The 19555-nt window shown below is 38.3% G+C and overlaps 1 protein-coding gene across 1 annotated transcript in view; it reads left to right on the top strand.

Annotated features, from left to right (window-relative positions):
* Nucleotides 1-18622, top strand: part of GPM6A (glycoprotein M6A) — a 103749-nt gene extending 85127 nt beyond the window's left edge. Inside the window, exons 5-7 of the mRNA XM_036763338.1 lie at nucleotides 11511-11587; nucleotides 12399-12464; nucleotides 16483-18622. Of these exons, the coding sequence (XP_036619233.1) occupies nucleotides 11511-11587; nucleotides 12399-12464; nucleotides 16483-16635 (296 nt within the window). The 3' untranslated portion in view covers nucleotides 16636-18622. The remainder of the gene's footprint in view (nucleotides 1-11510; nucleotides 11588-12398; nucleotides 12465-16482) is intronic.
* The last annotated feature ends 933 nt before the right edge of the window (nucleotides 18623-19555 follow it).

Here is a 19555-nt window from a genome sequence, read left to right as displayed (position 1 = left end):
TTGCTAGATACTTACTAGATGTTGGGAATACAAAGACAAAAAAAGTCCCTGCCTTTGAAGAGCTTATATTTGGGGCGGGATGGGGTGCCACAATAAAATATAAGGAGTAAGAGAGTGCTATCAGCTAAGGAGTTCAGTACTTGTAGGCAGTGGCACCTGAGCTGAGCCTTAAAAGAAGCAATAGAGGTGGAGCCAAAATGGCAGAGTAAAGGCAGAGACTCATCTGAGCTCTCCCGCAAAACACTCCAAATACCTTTAAAAATGACTAAACAAATTCTAGAGCAGCAGAACCTACAAAAACATGGAGTGAAACAAATTCCCAGCCCAAGACAACTTGGAAAGTCAGCAGGAAAGGTCTGCTGCACCAGGGTGAGAGAGGTACGCAGGTTGCGCCAGTGTAGACCAGCCTCAGCAAACCAGGAGCAGGCCTCTAGTGACTGAATCACTAGCAGCAGTGGCAGTTTCCAGACCTCTCAGCCCACAGGTGCCAAAGACAACTTAGAAGGTCAGCAAGAAAGGTTCTGTCACAGCTAGGTCAGAGTGGAGCACAGTCTAATTAAAGTCATGTCAGGAAAGCCCCAGCCCCAGGAAACAAGGAGCAGGCTTGGGAATGACTGAATCAGCAGATGTGGCAGCAGTGGCCGCTTCTGGAGCTCTCAGCCCATAGACAGTAAGGGGGTCAAACAATCAGTCAGAAGGAGATTACAGGAGTCACTTTGTGCTAGCACTGAGGCAGGACTCTGTTGCTTTGCCCACACTCAGATCCGGGTCACAGTCCTAGGGTGAAGAGGAGCAGTAGCATAACAGAGCTTGCAGCAGCAGTGGAAGGGAGGACCCTCCTCACTGTTCTAGGGCAGAAAAGAGTGCTTGTGGTCACTCACAGACCAGAGCTTAGGCCAGGAGAGTAGGAAACACCCCTCCATATATGACACCACTTTGGAAGAACTGAAAACTTGCAGGTCCCTAGAAATATTAATGAAAACAGATGCACAAAATGCCTGACATTTTGGACAGTGCTGCACTCCACCCTGGAAGCAGAGCCCTCCTTTAACAAAAAGTTAAAAGTCAAGGGATAGACTGGAAAAATGAGCAATGGGGAAAAAAACTCTGACTATAGAAAGTTATTATGATGACAAGGAAGATCAAAACACACTCAGAAGAAGACAACAAAAACAAAGCTCCTACATCAAAAGCTTCCAAGAAAAATGTGAATTGGTCACAGTCCAAGGAAGTGCTCATAAAGGATTTTGAAAATCAAGTAAGAGAAGTAGAAGAAAAATTGGGAAGATGAATGAGAGTGATGCAAGAAAATCATGAAAAATAAGTCAAGTGCTTACTAAAGAAGACCCCAAAAATACTGAAGAAAATAATACCTTAAAAATAGACTAGCCCAAATGGCAAAAGACATCCAAAAAGCCAATGAGGAGAGAAGAATGGGCCAAATGGAAAAGGAGGTCCAAGGGCTCACTGAAGAAAATTAATTCCTTAAAAATTTGAATGGAACAAATGGAAGCTAATAACTTTATGAGAAATCAAGATATTATAAAATGAAACCAAAAGAATGAAAAATAGAAGACAATGTGAAATATCTCATTGGAAAAACAACTAACCTGGAAAATAGATCCAGAAGAGATAATTTTAAAATTATTGGACTGCCTGAAAGCCATAATAAAAAGAAGAGCCTAGACATCATCTTTCAAGAAACTATCAAGGAAAACTGCCCTGATATTCTAGAAGCAGAGGGTAAAATAGAAATTGAAAGAATCCAGCAATCATCTCCTAAAAGAGATCCCAAAAGGAAAACTCCTGGGAATATTGTAGCCACATTCCAGAGTTCCCAGGTCAAGGAAAAAATATTGCAAGCAACCAGAAAGAAACAATTCAAGTATCATGGAAACAAATTCAGGATAACACAAAATTTAGCTGCTTCAACATTTATCAGAGGGCATGGGATATGATATTCCAGAGGGCAAAGGAGTTAGGATTACAACCAAGAATCACCTACCCAGCAAAACTGACTATAATTCATCGAGGGAAAAATTGGATATTCAATGAGATATAATAGAAAATTTGATTATCAAATACAAGATTCAAGAGAAGCATAAAAAGTTAAAAAAGAAAAGGGAAATCATAAGGGACTTTAATAAGGTTAAACCGTTTATATTCCTTCATGGGAAGATGATATTTGTAACTCATAAGACCTTTCTCATTATTAGGGAAGACAGAAGGAGTATATATAGACAGAAGGCACAGGTGTGAGTTGAATATGAAGGGATGATGTCTAAAAAAATAAAATTAAGGGGTGAGATGATTGTATTGGGAGAAAGAGAGAGAGGTAGAATGGAGTAAATTGTCTCACTTAAAAGAGGCAAGAAAAAGCTTTTACAATGGAAGAGGAGAAGGGAGGAGGTAAAGGGGAGTGAGTGAACCTTACTGTCATCAAAATTGGCTCAAAGAGGGAATAATACACACACTCAACTGGGTACAGAAATCTATCTTACCCCACAGGAAAGTAGGAGGGGAAAGGAATAAGTGAAGGGGGCGGGGGTGATAGAAGGGAGGGCATGTTGGGGGAGGGGGTAGTCAGAAGCAAAATATTTTTGAGAAAGGACAAGGTGAAAGAAGAAAGAGAATAGAATAAGGGGATGGAATAGGATGGAGGGAAATACAGTTGGTAATAGTAACTGCGAAAAAAATTTTGAAGCAAGTTTCTCTGATGAAGGCTTCATTTCTACAACATTGAGAGAACTAAGTCAAATTTATAAAAATAAGAGCCATTCCCCAATTGATAAATGATCAAAAGACATGATCAGTTTTCAGGCGAAGTAATCAAAGCTATCTATATCCATATGAACAAAATATTCTAACTCACTATTGATTGGAGAAATGCAAATTAAAGCAATTCTGTGGTACTGTCTCATACTGACAAATGTTGGAGGAGATGTGGGAAAAAGGAGACATTAATGCACTGTTGGTGGAACTGTGAACTAATTCAGCCATTGTATAGAGCAATTTGGAACCATGCTCAAAGGACTATAAGACCATGCATATCCTTTGACCTAGCAATACCACTACTATCTGTATCCCAGAAGAGATTAAAAAAAGGAAAAGGATCTATAGCAGTTTGTTTCTGGGGGCAAAGAATTAGAAATTGAGGGGATGCCCATCAAATGTGGAATGGCTAAACAAACCATGGTACATGACTATGATGGAATACTATTGTACTATAAGAAGTGATGAGCAGGATGCTCTTGGAAAAACCTGGAAAGACTTGCATGTGCTGATACAAAGTGAAATGTATTGTGTACAGAGTAACAACATTATTGTGAGATGATCAGCTGTGAATGATTTAGCTATTCTCAGCAACACAACTCTGAAGGACTTATGATGAAAAATGTTATCCATCCCCAGAGAAAGAACCGAGGGTGTCTTAATTCAGATTGAAGCCTACTTTTTTAACTTTATTTTTTGTCTATGTTTTCTTTCACAACATGACTATTATGTATAGGTTTTGCATCACTATACATGTATAACCTACATCAAACTGCAGGGAGAGAATTTGGAACTCAAAGTTTTAAGAACCAATATTAAAAATTGTTTTTATATGTAACTGGGGAAATTTTTTTAAATAAGTGAAGAAAAAAAATTGAGGCCTAGGTAGACTTAACAGCTTGCCCAATGTCACGTAGCATAGTTGGGTCTAAAATCTGAGTCTGCAGTGCTACGTTCTCTAGTGCATACATACAACAGAGTATAGTGGGAAAAGCCATGGAACTGAAGACACAAATAGAACTGGATTAGAATTCTTAAACTAGTACTTACTTTCTTTCTGACTTACTGACTTTCTGACTTCTGCTTACTAATTGTATGATCCTGACCACTTAACCTTTCTCAAGCTTCAGTTTCCTTACACAGTCAATCCTCAACTTTTGCTAGGATAACCTTCCTAGTAAACAGCACAAAAGTAAAAAATGCAAATGCTGATACACTGAACCTATGGCAAAGAGGGGGTTAGGTTCTCATGACCACCAGAAATTGTAATCTTTCACTAGAGATTGATGAAAATACACTTTTCCTGCATATAATTCTTTATTACTAAACATTAATTCTGATAATATGCACTTTTCCTAACACAGTAACCATGAAATAACCCAAGAAATGCAGTACACAAAATAAAATTTCTAACATGCAAAACATTGTTCCTCACTAGTAATTCCCTAGCATTCTATGACCCTTTGTGCTAACATCTCAATAAAAAAAGCCTGTTGATTTCAGATGATACTAACTTTTCATAACTCAGGAAATCTACCATATCATCAATACTGTATAGCAAATAAAATTCTTAAAAAACTTAAACATTTTTCAACCTGAATTTACATTCCACTGTGTTGGATGGCACTGTGAGAGGATTGTACTGTATACTATACTTTCCTCCTTTTTGTGGGTGTAATGAATTATCAATTCATTAATACCAAACTTGCAGTTGAAAGCAGCAGCAGCAGACATTCTGGCACAAAGTTTATCTAATGCCTTTATTTTCCCATTAAGCCATGTTACTAACTTTGCACACTTGGATTTAGAGCCCAAAGACCTTGCACTGCGGGGGCATAATTATAAGACAAACTTGAGTTTTAAAAGCAAACAATGAAAATATGCAATGAATGTACAGGGAGTTCTTTACAATAGTAGGGTAAGCAAGACCAGTGAAGCGCCTACTAGAATACTAACTGCGCCAAAAAGTTGTGCTCATTGGGCCTCCCATTTTTACTCTATTGCACATAGCTGCAAATGTGTGTGGCTGTCAACATGAAAGTGAAAATGAGATTACTAATAAAATCGCGTGAATGCTTCAAGTCACGAAAGTTAAACATGCAAATGATGAGGACTGACTGTATATAAAATGGGTTACTGTAAGGTCAAAAATAAGGCTTTGAAAACTTCAAGGTGATATACAAATGCTTGCTATTATTACAGACTCACTGCTTTGGATAATTTCTGTGTTCCACTAGGCCATGCATAGAACTGCCAGTCAGTCTGTGAATGGGCAGATGTGGAGGCATCACCACGCACTCATATGCCCCGGATTCAGAAAGTGTGTTTTAAAGCCCCTGTTCTGTCACTCACTAGTTGTGGGACTTCTGTCAAGTCAATTTTCCTATCTGCAAAATGAGAAACTGGATTAGAAAATGTCTAAGATCCCCACCAGCTCTAACATTCTTCATCTTTGTGTTCCCTCCACCTGTGGAGACTGACACCCATCAGGCTTTCTCATCTAAGAAGAGATCCTGGACCCCCTTAACTTTATAGATCAGTTCTGTGTTACTCTAAGTCACACAGGTAATCCGTCAACCAATAAACATTTTTATAGTATTTACTATGTGTCAGGCCTTGTGCTAAGTGCTTTAAATATTATCTTATTTGATCCTCACAACAACCCTCTGAAGTAGGTGCTGTTATCATCCCCATTTTATGTTTGATAAAACAGACAGAAAGAGGTTAAATGACTTGCCAGGGTCAGTCACACAACTAGGGAGTGTCTGAGGATGGAGGATCTGAATTCTGGTGTTCCTGACTCAGGCCTGGTGCTCTATTCATAATGCTATCTTCACTGCCTTAAAGAATACTGATATTTAAAAGATGGGTCTTTTCAGGGAAAAGGTGGGGCTCAAATATAAAATTGTGCAATTGTGCAAGAGTGATTTTAATATTTATTTCACAGGGCTATGGTGAAGAAAGTACTTATAAACTTTAAAACCCTATATGAATGCATGCTGTTTGTAGAAAAACACATCCATTTTAGTTGTTTGCTGTTTCACATGAGGCCTATGCCTTTTTTGGAAAAATTTGTGATAAATTCTTAATTCCAACTTGGATTCCCTATGCTGCTCAGCATTTCTGAAAATGTCTCCCACTCCCTGCCCTTCCCCACTTCACTATCCAATTTATAACAGCTGAAGAAATACAACTTTATTTTAATATAACATAATGAAAATAATTAAGAAGGAAAGAAAGTCTGCTGTTAAAAAAATATTCACTCCAAAGCCAAAGATGAGTCGGTTTTACATTATATGTTATTTTGGATTATTTGTGCCACTGTTTGTTGTTGTTATTGTTTTCCCATCCAGTATGGAAGTTAAGCATCAATTCTGGGTGTTAATATGTGAGTCTGTGTTGCAAGTCAAGACAGAGATACCTGTCTCTATATATCCTCCAGAGCTGTGCTGTCAAACTTAAATAGAAAGAGATCCCTGCTGACTGCATATTATTTTAGAAAGCCTCAAATTAACATCATCTCTGTTTTACTCTATTTGTATGTTTTGTTAAACATTTCCTGATTGCATTTTGATCTGGTTCTCTCAACGTGGGCTGTTGCTAAGTTTGATACCTCTGCTCTACGGGGCATTAGAGAAAGGTAGCTTTTGTCAAGGAAGGCTTTCTGGAGAAATACTAAGTCTTACCAGCAAGTTTAGAGTTAGGGATGACCTGGAAGAATCAGAATATCACAGGAGACACCTCAAAATAAATAATCTAATCCATTCTGTTTATTTTACAAATGAAGAAAGTGAGCCCTAAAGAGTTCTAAAGGACTTGCTAAAAGCTACCCTGATAGTAAATTGGAAGCTGGAATGCAGGCCTGGAGCTTTGTATGCACATGAAAATGTTGGTGACATAGTGACCAGCTGTGTGACCCTGGACCTTGTTAACTTCGCTCAGCCTCCGTCTCCTCATCTGTAAAGTGCCCATAATAATAGCATTTACTTCACAGCATTGTTGTGAAGTTCAAATGAGACAACATATGTAAAGTGCTTTGCTCCCCTTAAAGAACTCTATGTGTGTTTGTCCTTCATTCTCAGAGGACCATGACATCAGGGAAATGATGACGTGACTTGCAGTTGACTTTGATTTGAGTGAGGGCGGGCTGTGCAAGGTCACCAGCCTCACTTTCTCCTCCAGAGCCATCTGGGTCCAGTGGCCTGATATTCACCAGGAGACCGGAGATGGCCCAGGATGCATTGGGAGACCCTGGCCCTTTCAGGCTAAGGCCTTTTCAGGTTCTCACTTGGAGTGAGGTAAAGCCGATTCAGTGAAAAGGCCTCTTTAAGAAGTGAATTTTGGGGAGGCAGTCAGGGTTAAGTGACTTGTTCAGGGTCACACAGTAAGTGTCAAGTATCTGAGGCCAAATTTGAACTCAGGTCCTCCTGACTCCAGGGCCAGAGTGCTCTAGCCACTGTGCCACCTAGCTGCCCCTACAGAACCATATAAGTGCATATCGGTGGTGGTGGGAGTAGGAGTAGCAGTAGCAGCAGGAGTAGTAGGAGTGGTTCTGTGACCAAGATTAAGTCATGTCACTCACTTGGAGACTCACTTTCTTCATCCATAAAACATAGGCACAAGTTCTTGTGTTACATAAACGACATAGTAAACCTTAAATCACTCCCCAAATGTGAGCTATACTGCCGCATACCAGCCTGACAGAGCTGTTTGATAAAGGGCAACAGTAGGCTAATTCTTCAAGGCAAACCAACAAGCATTTGTTAACACTTATGTGACAGGCACTATGCAAGCACCTGGGATACAAAGAAAGGTGAAAGCCAGCAAAAGACAGCCTCTTTCCTCAAGAAGCTCACACTCTGATGGGGGGGACAACATGGAAATAACTAAGTACAAACAAGATATACAGAATAGATTGGAGATCATCTCCTAGCAGAGGCATGAGTGGTAAGAAGGACTGGGAAGGACTTCTTGTGGAGGTAGGACTCAGACTCGAAGGAATTTAAGGGAGCCAGGGGGAAAAAAAAAGAGGTTCCAGGTATCAGGGAGGAACAGCTACTGGAAAGCTCTGAAAAGAATCTAAACACGTAAAAAATTAAATGGTAACTATTAAAAGGATGTGCAAGATTGGCTCTTGTTGCTTCCTTGCACACAGTAGGAGACTCATGAATTCTGGTTGAGTTAAATGATAACTAATACTATTAGTATTTTGATCAGAGGTTACTGCCGATGCTGACATGTGGATTTTTAGAACTATTTAAGACTCATGGCCTTTGTTAAAATAAGCCACCGCTGGGGCGGAGCCAAGATGGCAGCTGGTAAGCAGGGACTAGAGTGAGCTCCGTACTGAGTCCCTCCAAAAACCTATAAAAAATGGCTCTGAACCAATTCTAGAATGGCAGAACCCACAGAACAGCAGAGGGAAGCAGGGCTCCAGCCCAGGACAGACTGGATGGTCTCTGGGTGAGGTCTATTCCACACGGAGCTGGGAGCTGGGAGCTGGGATCGGAGTGGAGCAGAGCCCAACCTGAGCAGCGTGGAACAACCAAACTTGGAGTCAGGCGGATGGGGCCCCTAGCGCCCTGAATATGTGAGCTGTGGCAGTTACCAGACCTCTCGACCCACAAACACCAAAGACTGCGGAGAAGGTTAGTGGGAAAAGCTGCGGGAGTGGAAGGAGAGGTGGGGCAGCTACAGTTGCTGCTGCTTCTGGCCCCAGGCCCACCCGGTGGGAGGAATTAAGTGGTGGATCAGAGCAGGAGTGCACAGTCTGCTGAAGATCTAAGCCCAGCCCGGGCTGGGGGTTCTTGGGGAAGGAGTAGTGCGGGTGTGACAGAGCTGGCACCTCCCCCCCAAACATGGAACATAGAACTCTGTACTCTACAAGCAGTCATACCCCACTGAAAAACTCAAGGGTCAAGTTAGTTGGTTGGGAATATGGCCAGGCAGCGAAAACGCACCCAGATTCAGTCTCAGACTTTGGATTCTTTCTTTGGTGACAAAGAAGACCAAAACATACAGCCTAAAGAAGACAACAAAGTCATAGAGCCTACAACAAAAGCCTCCAAGAAAAACATGAACTGGCCCCAGGCCATAGAAGAACTCAAAAAGGATTTGGAAAAGCAAGTTAGAGAAGTAGAGGAAAAATTGGGAAGAGAAATGAGAAGGATGCGGGAAAACCATGAAAAACAAGTCAATGACTTGCTAAAGGAGACCCCCAAAAATACTGAAAAATACGCTGAAGAAAACAGCACCTTAAAAAACAGACTAACTCAAATGGCAAAAGAGCTCCAAAAAGCCAATGAGGAGAAGAATGCCTTGAAAGGCAGAATTACCCAAATGGAAAAGGAGGTCCAAAAGACCACTGAAGAAAATACTACTTTAAAAATTAGACTGAAGCAAGTGGAAGCTAGTGACTTTATGAGAAATCAGGATATTATAAAACAGAACCAAAGGAATGAAAAAATGGAAGACAATGTGAAATATCTCCTTGGAAAAACCACTGACCTGGAAAATAGATCCAGGAGAGATAATTTAAAAATTATTGGACTACCTGAAAGCCATGATCAAAAAAAGAGCCTAGATACCATCTTTCAAGAAATTATCAAGGAGAACTGCCCTGATATTCTAGAGCCACAGGGCAAAATAGAAATTGAAAGAATCCATCGATCGCCTCCTCAAATAGATCCCAAAAAGAAATCTCCTAGGAATATTGTCGCCAAATTCCAGAGCTCCCAGGTCAAGGAAAAAATACTGCAAGCAGCCAGAAAGAAACAATTTGAGTATTGTGGAAACACAATTAGGATAACACAAGATCTAGCATCTTCTACATTAAGGGATCAAAGGGCTTGGAATGCGATACTCCGGAGGTCAATGGAGCTAGGATTAAAACCTAGAATCACCTACCCAGCAAAACTGAGTATCATGTTCCAAGGCAAAATATGGAGTTTCAATAAAATAGAGGACTTTCAAGCTTTCTCAGTGAAAAGACCAGAACTGAATAGAAAATTTGACTTTCAAACACAAGAATCAAGAGAAGCATGAAAAGGTAATCAAGAAACGGAAATTGCAAGGGACTTACTAAAGTTGAACTGTTTTGTTTACATTCCTACATGGAGAGATGATGTGTATGATTCATGAGACCTCAGTATTAGGGTGGTTGAAGGGAATATGCATATATATATATATATAAGTGAATGTGTATGTATCTATATATCTATGTGTATGTGTATATATATATGTGTTTATATATATATGTATCTGTGTGTGTATGTATATATATATATATATATATATATATATATATGTAAAAGAGAGAGAGCAGACACAGGGTGAGTTGAAGATGAAGGGAAGATATCTAAAAGAAATAAAGTGAAACTAAGGGATGAGAGAGCAACATACTGAGAGAGGGAGATAGGGAGAGATAGAATGGGGTGGATTATCTCGCATAAAGGTGGCAAGAGGAAGCAGTTTTGTGGGAGGAGGGGAGAGGGCAGGTGAGGGGGAATGAGTGAACCTTGCTCTCATCAGATTTGGCCTGAGGGGGAATACCATACATACTCAGTTGTGTATCTTACCCCACAGGAAAGAAGAGGGAGGAAGATTAAAAAAAGGGGGGGATGATGGAGGGGAGGGCAGATGGGGGTGGAGGTAATCAAAACAAACACTTTGGAGAGGGTACAGGGTCACGGGAGAAAATTCAATAAAGCGGGATGGTTTGGGAAGGAACAAAATGTAGTTAGCCTTTCACAACATGAGTATTGTGGAAGGGTTATACATAATGATACATGTGTGGCCTAGGTTGAATTGCTCAACTTCTTAGGGAGGGTGAGTGGGAAGGGAAGAGGGGAGAGAATTTGGAACTCAAAGTTTTAAAATCAGATGTTCCAAAAAAAAAGTTTTTGGCATGCAACTAAAAAATAAGATACACAGGCAATGGGGCGTAGAAATTTATCTTGCCCTACAAGAAAGGAAGGGAAAAGGGGATGAGAGGGGAGGGGGTTGATAGAAGGGAGGGCTGACTGGGGAACAGGGCAACCAGAATATATGCCATCTTGGAGTGGGGGGGAGGGTTGAAATGGGGAGAAAATTTGTAATTCAAACTGTTGTGAAAATCAATGCTGAAAACCAGATATGTTAAATAAATAAATTTAAATTAAAAAAAATAAGCCACTGCTAACATTGACTGTTCAATGATATTTTTTCACCAGACTCCTAATATGATTTAAAGAGGAGCCACCAGCCAAGCTGAATGAAGGAGAAGTATCTCGTAGCCCTTCTAGATGGCAACAGCTGGTTAAGCATTCCTTGGGGCAGCAGACTGCACACCTAGCAGAAGCTTTGTACCAGACAAGCAAATCTGAATCTGACCTCTGCAGCACAGGGACAGAAACTGTTATGATAAATGCATTATCATGTTAATAAACCAAGTGCTTGCACTGGCTGCAAGTTATTTTCTAACATATGAATACTCTGATGGCTAGATTCATTCACATCCAAGGTGAATTTTTAAAAACACTGCCTGAGGGCCCAATGATCCTGCATCTTCCATTCAAAGCTGTTATACACTATGATGAAAACATATACTCTAAAAACCTAAATAACATACTGGGGGAAAGTAAAACTGCACCTGTAAAATTCGGGTCACTGGTTAGGCTATTTCCCTAATGTTATCTTTCCCACTTTAGCGGCTGCTGGCATTTTCATACTGTATTTCTCACATTTTTCATGTGTTGTAGGGATTGTGACAGTTGGAGAGGAGAAGAAGATCTGTACCATGTCTGAAAATTTTCTGAGGATGTGTGAATCTACTGAGGTGAGTGTGTGGAGAGATTTAAAAAAAAAAGACAGGCTATATGCTGAAGGTTTTGTCAAGTTTTTAACATTTATTGCGTTGGTTGCTTTAAAAACGTTGCAATAATTATCTCCTCCCCTCCCTGAGCATGGCCAAAAAAAATCTCCCATAGTAGTCAGGTTCAAAAATGTATGTCTCTTTCTGCATTTTAAGTTCATTATCTTTTTATCAGGAGGTAAGTTATGTGTTTCATCTTCATTTTTTGGACTTCTGCTACTGTGTTGCTGAGAGTTCAAAAGTTTTTCAAACTTGGATACACATGATTTTTTGTTCATTTTTTCAGTTATGTGGCCTGAAACACAGTGAAAAGATTTTGTTAAAGGTATATATCAATATAGGGTATTATTTTTAGCTGAGGTTGATATTTTAGAGAAAAGGAAAAACAGCTTTTCTGATATGGAAAACAATATCTCCCCTCCCCTATTTATTTTGGTATTTGCAAAAATAATGGTTATGTAAGAGTAAAAAGGAAGCTTATAAAATTGCCATTAAAAGACATCATAGTCATTAAATCATTATGATGATAATTAGAATTATCCTAATTTCCCTTATCCTAATCTTTGTAATGCTATAAAGCATCCAGAGTTGAAAGAAGGTCTTCAGAGTAGAATAAAATGATACAGATGGCTATATCATTAGGTTATTTGTTTAGTCAGAGAAGCACTAAGTGAAATTCTTGATGAGAAATGGTGTCAACTCTGTTGAGCTCTCCTAATTCTGTTGTTTCTAACTCTTTGTGTTATGTTCCATATTTTTTTGGACCTCTCTGCAGCTGAACATGACATTCCACTTGTTTATTGTGGCCCTTGCTGGAGCAGGAGCAGCAGTCATTGCTATGGTAAGTCCTAGTTCTTCTTGATTGATTATTCATGGTTTGAACTGTATTTCAGTTCCTGATTCAGTTTATTCACAAACACGACCATTTTCTTCTGGCGAATGAAGGCCAGAGGAATCCTTTTTTTTATGATGACAGGTCCCAAAATTGTCAGTTTCTAGATTAAAATCGAAATGCATACTCACTGAAATACGATTCTTCATAGAAAGAGGGATTTTCAGGATAACTAAAGCAATGAAGTATACATTTTAATTAATTTTTTAAGTTAATATACACCTTCTTTTCTCTTCCACTTCCTCCCCACCCAAATGAAAAAGAAAAAGAAACCCTTGCAACAAATATGCATAGTCATGAAAAACAAGTTTATCACATTGACTTTGTCCAAAAATACATATCTCAATCTGTATGTATTGAGTTCATTACTTCTCTGTCATGAGGTGGGGAGTATATTGAATCATGTCTGGTCACTACATCAAAGTTCCAAAGTCAATTCAAACTAATTGTTCTCTTGGTCCTCTGCTTCAGTTAAGTCTCTGCAGGTTTCTCTGAAACCATCCTTTGTAAGGCTTTTTTTTAAACTAAAAAAACCTTACAAAGTCTATAAGTAGTTTTGTATAATATCTGCATTATGCAGTGACTCCTAGTGGAAATAATTCATTTTTGCAAAGCCATGTCACTGCAAAACACTGCTGGGCACTGAGACAAAGACACAAATGACAATTATTCTTTAAAAGATTATATTCTATTTGTAAAATATAACATGTGAACAGGAGAAATAAACACAGGATCATTTTAGAAGAGAGAGAGAGAGAGAGAGCACTTAAAATTGGGAGGATTTTGGAAGACTTCATAGAGGAAATGGCCTCTAAACTTAAAAGAAGATAGATTGTGGAAGACCTTAACTGCCAAGATTAAGGCTTTGTGTGTTATGCTATTGATTATAAGAAGCCACTTAAGTGTAGGAGTGACGTGGTCAGATTTTTCTGCACCTCTGAGAGATTATTTGGTCAGGTGTGTGAAAGATGAAATGGGGAATGGAAAAAGGGAGATCAGTTAGAAAGCTATTACAAGAGTCCATGCAAGGAAAGATGAGTATCTGAACTGAGGTGGTGGCCATATAGGGGTACCCTCAAAGGAAACAGTAGACTAGAGGAGCAGTATGTTTATGTGGCTGTAGGGTCTGGAGAGAGGGAGGATGAGTTCATTTTTTCAAAATGTAGCATTTGAGATGTGCCTGGGACATCCAGCTAAAGTTATCTTCCAACTGATGCTTGTACAGGACTCTAACTTGGAAGTGAATTTAGGGCTAGATATAAAAAAATGAGGAATCATTGCCAGAAAGATGATGATAGACTCCATGGAAGCAGCTGAGGAGAAAACTGAGACATAAGAGAGCCACACTTAGAGGCTGAGAGATGAATGAGAAGCCAGCAGATCAACTGCAAATGAGAGTTCAAATAGGTAGTGGGAGAGTCATGAAAGAATATGGAAGCCAGTAGAGAAGGAAGTATATAGAAGTAGTGGGTGGCCAAATGTTTCAAAGTTGTAGAGAAGTCAAGAAGTATGAAAGTTGAGAAAAGGATATTGGTGAATAATCATCAGGCTCTTTGAGATTGAAAGGAGTTGAGAAGTGAGTGGGTTTGGAGGTTAAGGTGACAAATTTCAGCACACATAGGAGTTTGGTGGTGAAAGGGAAGTGACATGAGATGAGAGTTTTGAAAGCTGTGTAAGAATGGGAGGGAGAGGAGAGAAAGAAAGTTGATATTCAGTAATATGTCTCATCTGTAGGATCAAGATATAATCTAGACTTCTTGAGTTTTCTAGATCCGTTTCTCCCCAGATAGTTTGCAATCATTGTTTCTGCTTTTCAATCCAGTCTAATCCAATAAATATTTATTAAGTGCATACTATAAGCTAGGCACTGTGCTAAGCACTGGGGATACAATTCATAAAAAGAGGGAGAGTTTTTACGCTCAAGAAGTTTATGATCTAATGAAAGGAGACAATACACAAAAGTGGGGGAAGGCTGCCCTCTATAAAGGAAGGCATTAGGAGGAGTTTGGTACTCCACCTTCCAGCTCTCCAATCAGAGGGGAAAACAGGCTGAAGGAGGTTGAGTTAGCAGCCTGGTGGTGAGATTAGAAGTGATGAATTTTTCCTGGGAGGGTCATCTTATTCCCTGGAGTTGGAACCAGACAGAACAGCAGATGCAAAGTGGAAAAGTTTATTCTGTATGAGAGGTGCATCATTCCCCTCAGACCTAGATTTTTTTCTACTTCATCAAACACTTGAAAATGAATTAACAGAAACTTGTAGCTTTCTGTAATACGTGTAACAATGATTACAAAGCACTCACAGTAATATGCATGTACATGTTCTTCCATTCAGTATTTTGTGTAGTGGGGGCATACACACAGATTGGAAAGAAAAAGCCTTCTTTAAAAGTGGCTTAAGTAGATTTGTTAAAGAGAAGGCAGCGCAAAAAAAATGGGAATGAGAAATGAGGTGAATACTTTAAAATAATTTAAGATATTTAGAAATTGCATCCTCATTAAATTGGGAAAGCAGAGAATGAAAAGCACATGGGAGAGGAAAACCCTAGTAAGACTTGAGAACTTGCTTTGCATCTGTACCATGCCAGTAAATAAAAAGATATTCCACGATGAAGAACATAAAAATGCACATAAGGTTTATAAGCCACTTATTATAGCTGCTAAAACTAGAAAATTCTAACACTAAGTCACTTTAAAAAAATCTTATGATATTGTTCAGGCATTTCAGTTATCTGACTCTTTGTGACCCCGTTTTGGGGTTTTCTTGGCAAAAATACTGGAGTGATTTATAATTTCCTTCTCCAGCTCATTTTACAGATGAAGAAACTGAGGCAAACTGGGCTAAGTGACTTACCTAGGGTCACACAGCTAGTAAGTGCTAAAGCTAGTTTTGAAATTGGAAAATAGCCTGTCTCATTGCCTGGTGCTCTATCCTGTGCAGGCTGGATTTGAAATCAGGAAAACGAATCTTCCTGACTCTCAGCATAGTTCACTTAAGAATCTAGAAGATAATCCTTCATCAGATCAGTGCCACTGAAAGTCTGGAAGTTTCTAGAATAATTTCAAGGCAAATGTCACAAGTGTGATATGAAAAATCAATAAACAAAAAATGAAATTAGTGGTTTTCATCTTTTGTCTTAGTTTAGTATCTTATCCTATTAAAAAGTTGTATTATTTAAGTAACAGCTAGCTTACTTATTCCATAACATAAGATAATTTTTACTCTTTCCTCTTCCTGGAATAAAAATTGTCATCTCCAATTTATGGAAAGTAGTGTAGAAAATTGTATTTAAAATCACTTTTCTCCTTCCCATTAATCCTTCAGAGTGGTTAAAAACCAACAAGCAAACACCAAACTCTCTGCTCAAAAAATATTCATTAGTTCTAACCACAGTTCCCAATGGCAGTACATCTGGTAGCAATGAGCATCCTCATATCATCTGTTGTAAAACACTATTGGTTTTAGGATCATATTTTCCATTTCAGAGTTGCCAGTGCCTTTCAGACCCTGCGTCTTTGAAGCTATGCTGATTTACATATTAGCACGTGGGGAACTGGGGTGACAACAAGTAGGCGTCAGTTGTATTGCGTGTACTAGAAACTTGGGTTTTTTTTTTAGCTCTAAATGCTATTCCTACAGAAGTCTGCTTTTCAAAAATTAGGAAACTGAGGCTTTGACTTGTCCTAAGTCATACCTATATAGGCAATAAATTCCAGAGGCAGAATTAATAAGATGAGATAGAGCCCCATCATTATGTAGGTGAGGAAACTAAGGCCCATAGAGGTTAAGTGAAATGTCTAAATTCACAAAGGCAATGGGTCTGAAAACAGAATTTCATTAGGTCCTCTGAATCCAGCATCAGTGCTCTTTACCCTGTGTCATGGTTACCTACCTGGACTGTCTTTTATCCAATATCTTGGATATTTTTTTTCTTTTTTTGATAACATACCACTTTTTTCTTTGATAGGTTCACTACCTTATGGTTCTCTCTGCCAATTGGGCCTATGTGAAAGATGCCTGCCGAATGCAAAAGTATGAGGACATCAAATCAAAGGAGGAGCAAGAGCTTCATGATATTCACTCTACCCGCTCTAAAGAACGACTCAATGCCTACACATAAGAAAACCACCATCTCCCTCCTTTCTAACATTTGAATGCTTTCTTGTTTAACTAAAGGCCATCCAAACCATTTCTAAGCAAAACAAAAGTGCTTCTCAAAAATAAGATAGGTGGGGTGACTAGTGAATCATCCAAGTCTATCTTGTTAAGCACTTCTTTTCCTGATTAGTTAATTTTGTGTGATTGTATTCTCTCCTACAAAGCTCCTATTCAGCCTTTCCTGAATCCTCTCCAACTAATTAGTTCTGTCAGATCAAATATACTAATATTGTCAAATACGAAGATTTGTTTGATTTTTTTAATCATTTTGTATGTGTTATGCATAACACCTTTTGCATTGTTTCCTATGTTTTTGAAAAGAAAAAAATAGCTTTTTTATACTTTTTAGTTTTGATTTCAGTAACTACAGGTATACTTCAAAGGGACCATTGTTGTACAATATGTACGATATTACAGAGATGACACAATGATGACTTTCCTTGAAATCTGAAGCTCTTCCCAGATGGATCAATCGCCATCTTGACTGCAGGCCCTCGGTAATGTTTTCAACAACTAAAGGTGCAATTTCTAAATTTATAACAGTAGGTAAAAAAAGTGCTTCTTATCTTTGTTAACATTGTATTATTCTTGATGTATTTAAAGGGTATTTCTCTCAAAGTTTTATTGGTGATTTTTCTTGTTTCTGTTGTGAGCATGTAGACAGTTAATGCATGGCCACTTGCCTTTTTCAAGGATGTGACACCATGATTACCTTTTAAAGACAGAGCATATAGACAATTATTAATGGAAATAGCTTGCTGCCAAATTAAATAACTTTTGTGATCTGACCAATGGCTAGGCTGAATTCAGCGTGATTAATGTGTTAACGTTAGGATTTACTACATTACTACATAACTACAATTAGAAAAGTAATATCAGAAATATACAGCACTTTTCCCCCTTAGAAATCTTTTTACCTGCTTTAAAAATTTTAATAGATTGCACCTCTGTGAACGTTACTTAAAACTGTATATGAAATATTGTAAAGGCTTCCATAAATGTAATAGCTTTGCTTGCAGTTTTCTGACATCTATCAATTTACCTGTAGTATGTTTAAAGTGAGGTCAGAAGCTACTATGGAACTTATTGTTTGGAAATATATAATAGACTTGGAGTTTAAGTAAACCAATTTCAACTGAAAGGTCAGTCATATTCATTTCAAAGAAGTACCTGTAATCAAGATTGGAAAAAAGAAAAAAAAAAGCACTCAGTATTACTGGACCAAATTTGGTGTTTGTTTTCACTTTTATTTTGCCTATTTCTAATGCTACAAGAATGCTGTAAAGTGTCTTTTAAATTGATTTAGCCTGACAAGACATTTTTGTCAGTGTCAAAAATCCTAGATAGTTTTGTGCACTTCTTGAACCATTGTGAAATTCTCTCTCAGTATAAGTGCATTTCTAATAAAGGTTCATGACTAAACATCTTTGTACAATAACTAATCATGCATCACCAGTGAATTTTAAAATCTCGTAGTAGGTGGGGGTTGGGGGTATTACTCTAGTTATTTGTGGCATGGTCCTGCATTTCGTAGTATTAGATGATTGATTTGGGGTTGGTTTTGGATTTGGGTTTGGGGTATTTTTTTTTACACTTAGGCTATCTTACCAGATCAACAATTTTCTGATATGTGCAGTATTACAGTTCTTCAACAACAAAAAAAGTATTATGAACCTCCTTCTGATTCTCTGTTGTAGTGTTTCAGTTCTGTGTCTTAAACAGTTTGTGATAATTTTTAAAACTGTCTTTTAAACTCATGTAATGATGTTGATGCTTTTGGCTTTTCTCTGGTATTAGTTTGTATTTTCACAAAGAATGCTTTGTAGCAGGCATTACAATTAATCTGTTTTGTACATAAATGTGCCAACAGCTTGATGGTGGCGTTTTTGAAATGTAGAACAAAGTGCTTGCAAAATGTAATAAACACACTTGTGTACTTTGTGTATTTATTCGTTAGTCCTTGCTGTTTTTTGTTTTGGCTCTTTTCCAAGTGTGTGACTTTTTTAATAGAAGAAATGAGCCCAGTCTCCACTTGGCCCTTCCCTCTGCAGGACTGACCTAATGCTTTGAAACGCACTAAGTCTGTGGATGGATCTATAGCACAAAAAAGCCAAGAAGCAGAAGGGATCATGTAATATGTTAGGTCGTTTAGATCAGAAAAGCAGAATTATTCTATTTGCTACCTCTTGTTTAATTTTTTCCTGCTTTTATTTAACACCATACAATTTAATTCAGAAGGAAAAATGAATTCTCCTGCCTTCTCCTCAAATACTGTTCATCTTCTCTTGGGAAGGCACAACAAATTTTCTTGAACTTTCGGAAATAATTAGCCAGTCTCCTGGAAACACCAATTTTCATAAGGTATAAGGAATAAAGATTCAGGTTGTTCCTAAGTTTGCTTTATATGACTCAGTAGTGTACTGAGAGTTTCACATGACTGAAGGAAGAAATAATAAGATTATAAAATCTATTGTTATAAAGAACCTTGTAACTTTTAGTTCAACTCCTTTCAAAGATGAAGAAAATGCAAACGTGACTTGACACATAACATAGTTACTAAGCAGCCAAGGTGGAATCAGAACCCAGGGCCTCTAACTCCAATTCCAGTGCATTCCCACTCTATCCCCATTAACTCCCTATACCAAGAAGAGGCATGTGGAAGAGAAATATAACTATGCATATGCATCTCTATAGACAAGAGAAAAATATGTCTCTATCAATGTATCTTAACTATGCAAAAAAATCAACAATATTCAACAACTTGAAAACAGGATTGGATGGGGTTTTGGGTTTGTTTTTTTAATTCTTTCACTACTGATTTTTAATGTAACTCCTATTCAGGGCAAAGATGCCAAAGAACTAGATGTTCAGGAAAATCAAGA

The sequence above is a fragment of the Trichosurus vulpecula genome, chromosome 6 (genome assembly GCF_011100635.1).
Source record: "Trichosurus vulpecula isolate mTriVul1 chromosome 6, mTriVul1.pri, whole genome shotgun sequence".
NCBI lineage: Eukaryota > Metazoa > Chordata > Mammalia > Diprotodontia > Phalangeridae > Trichosurus > Trichosurus vulpecula.
Note: the sequence above shows the minus strand (reverse complement) of the source record. Positions and strands in the feature narration are given on the sequence as shown.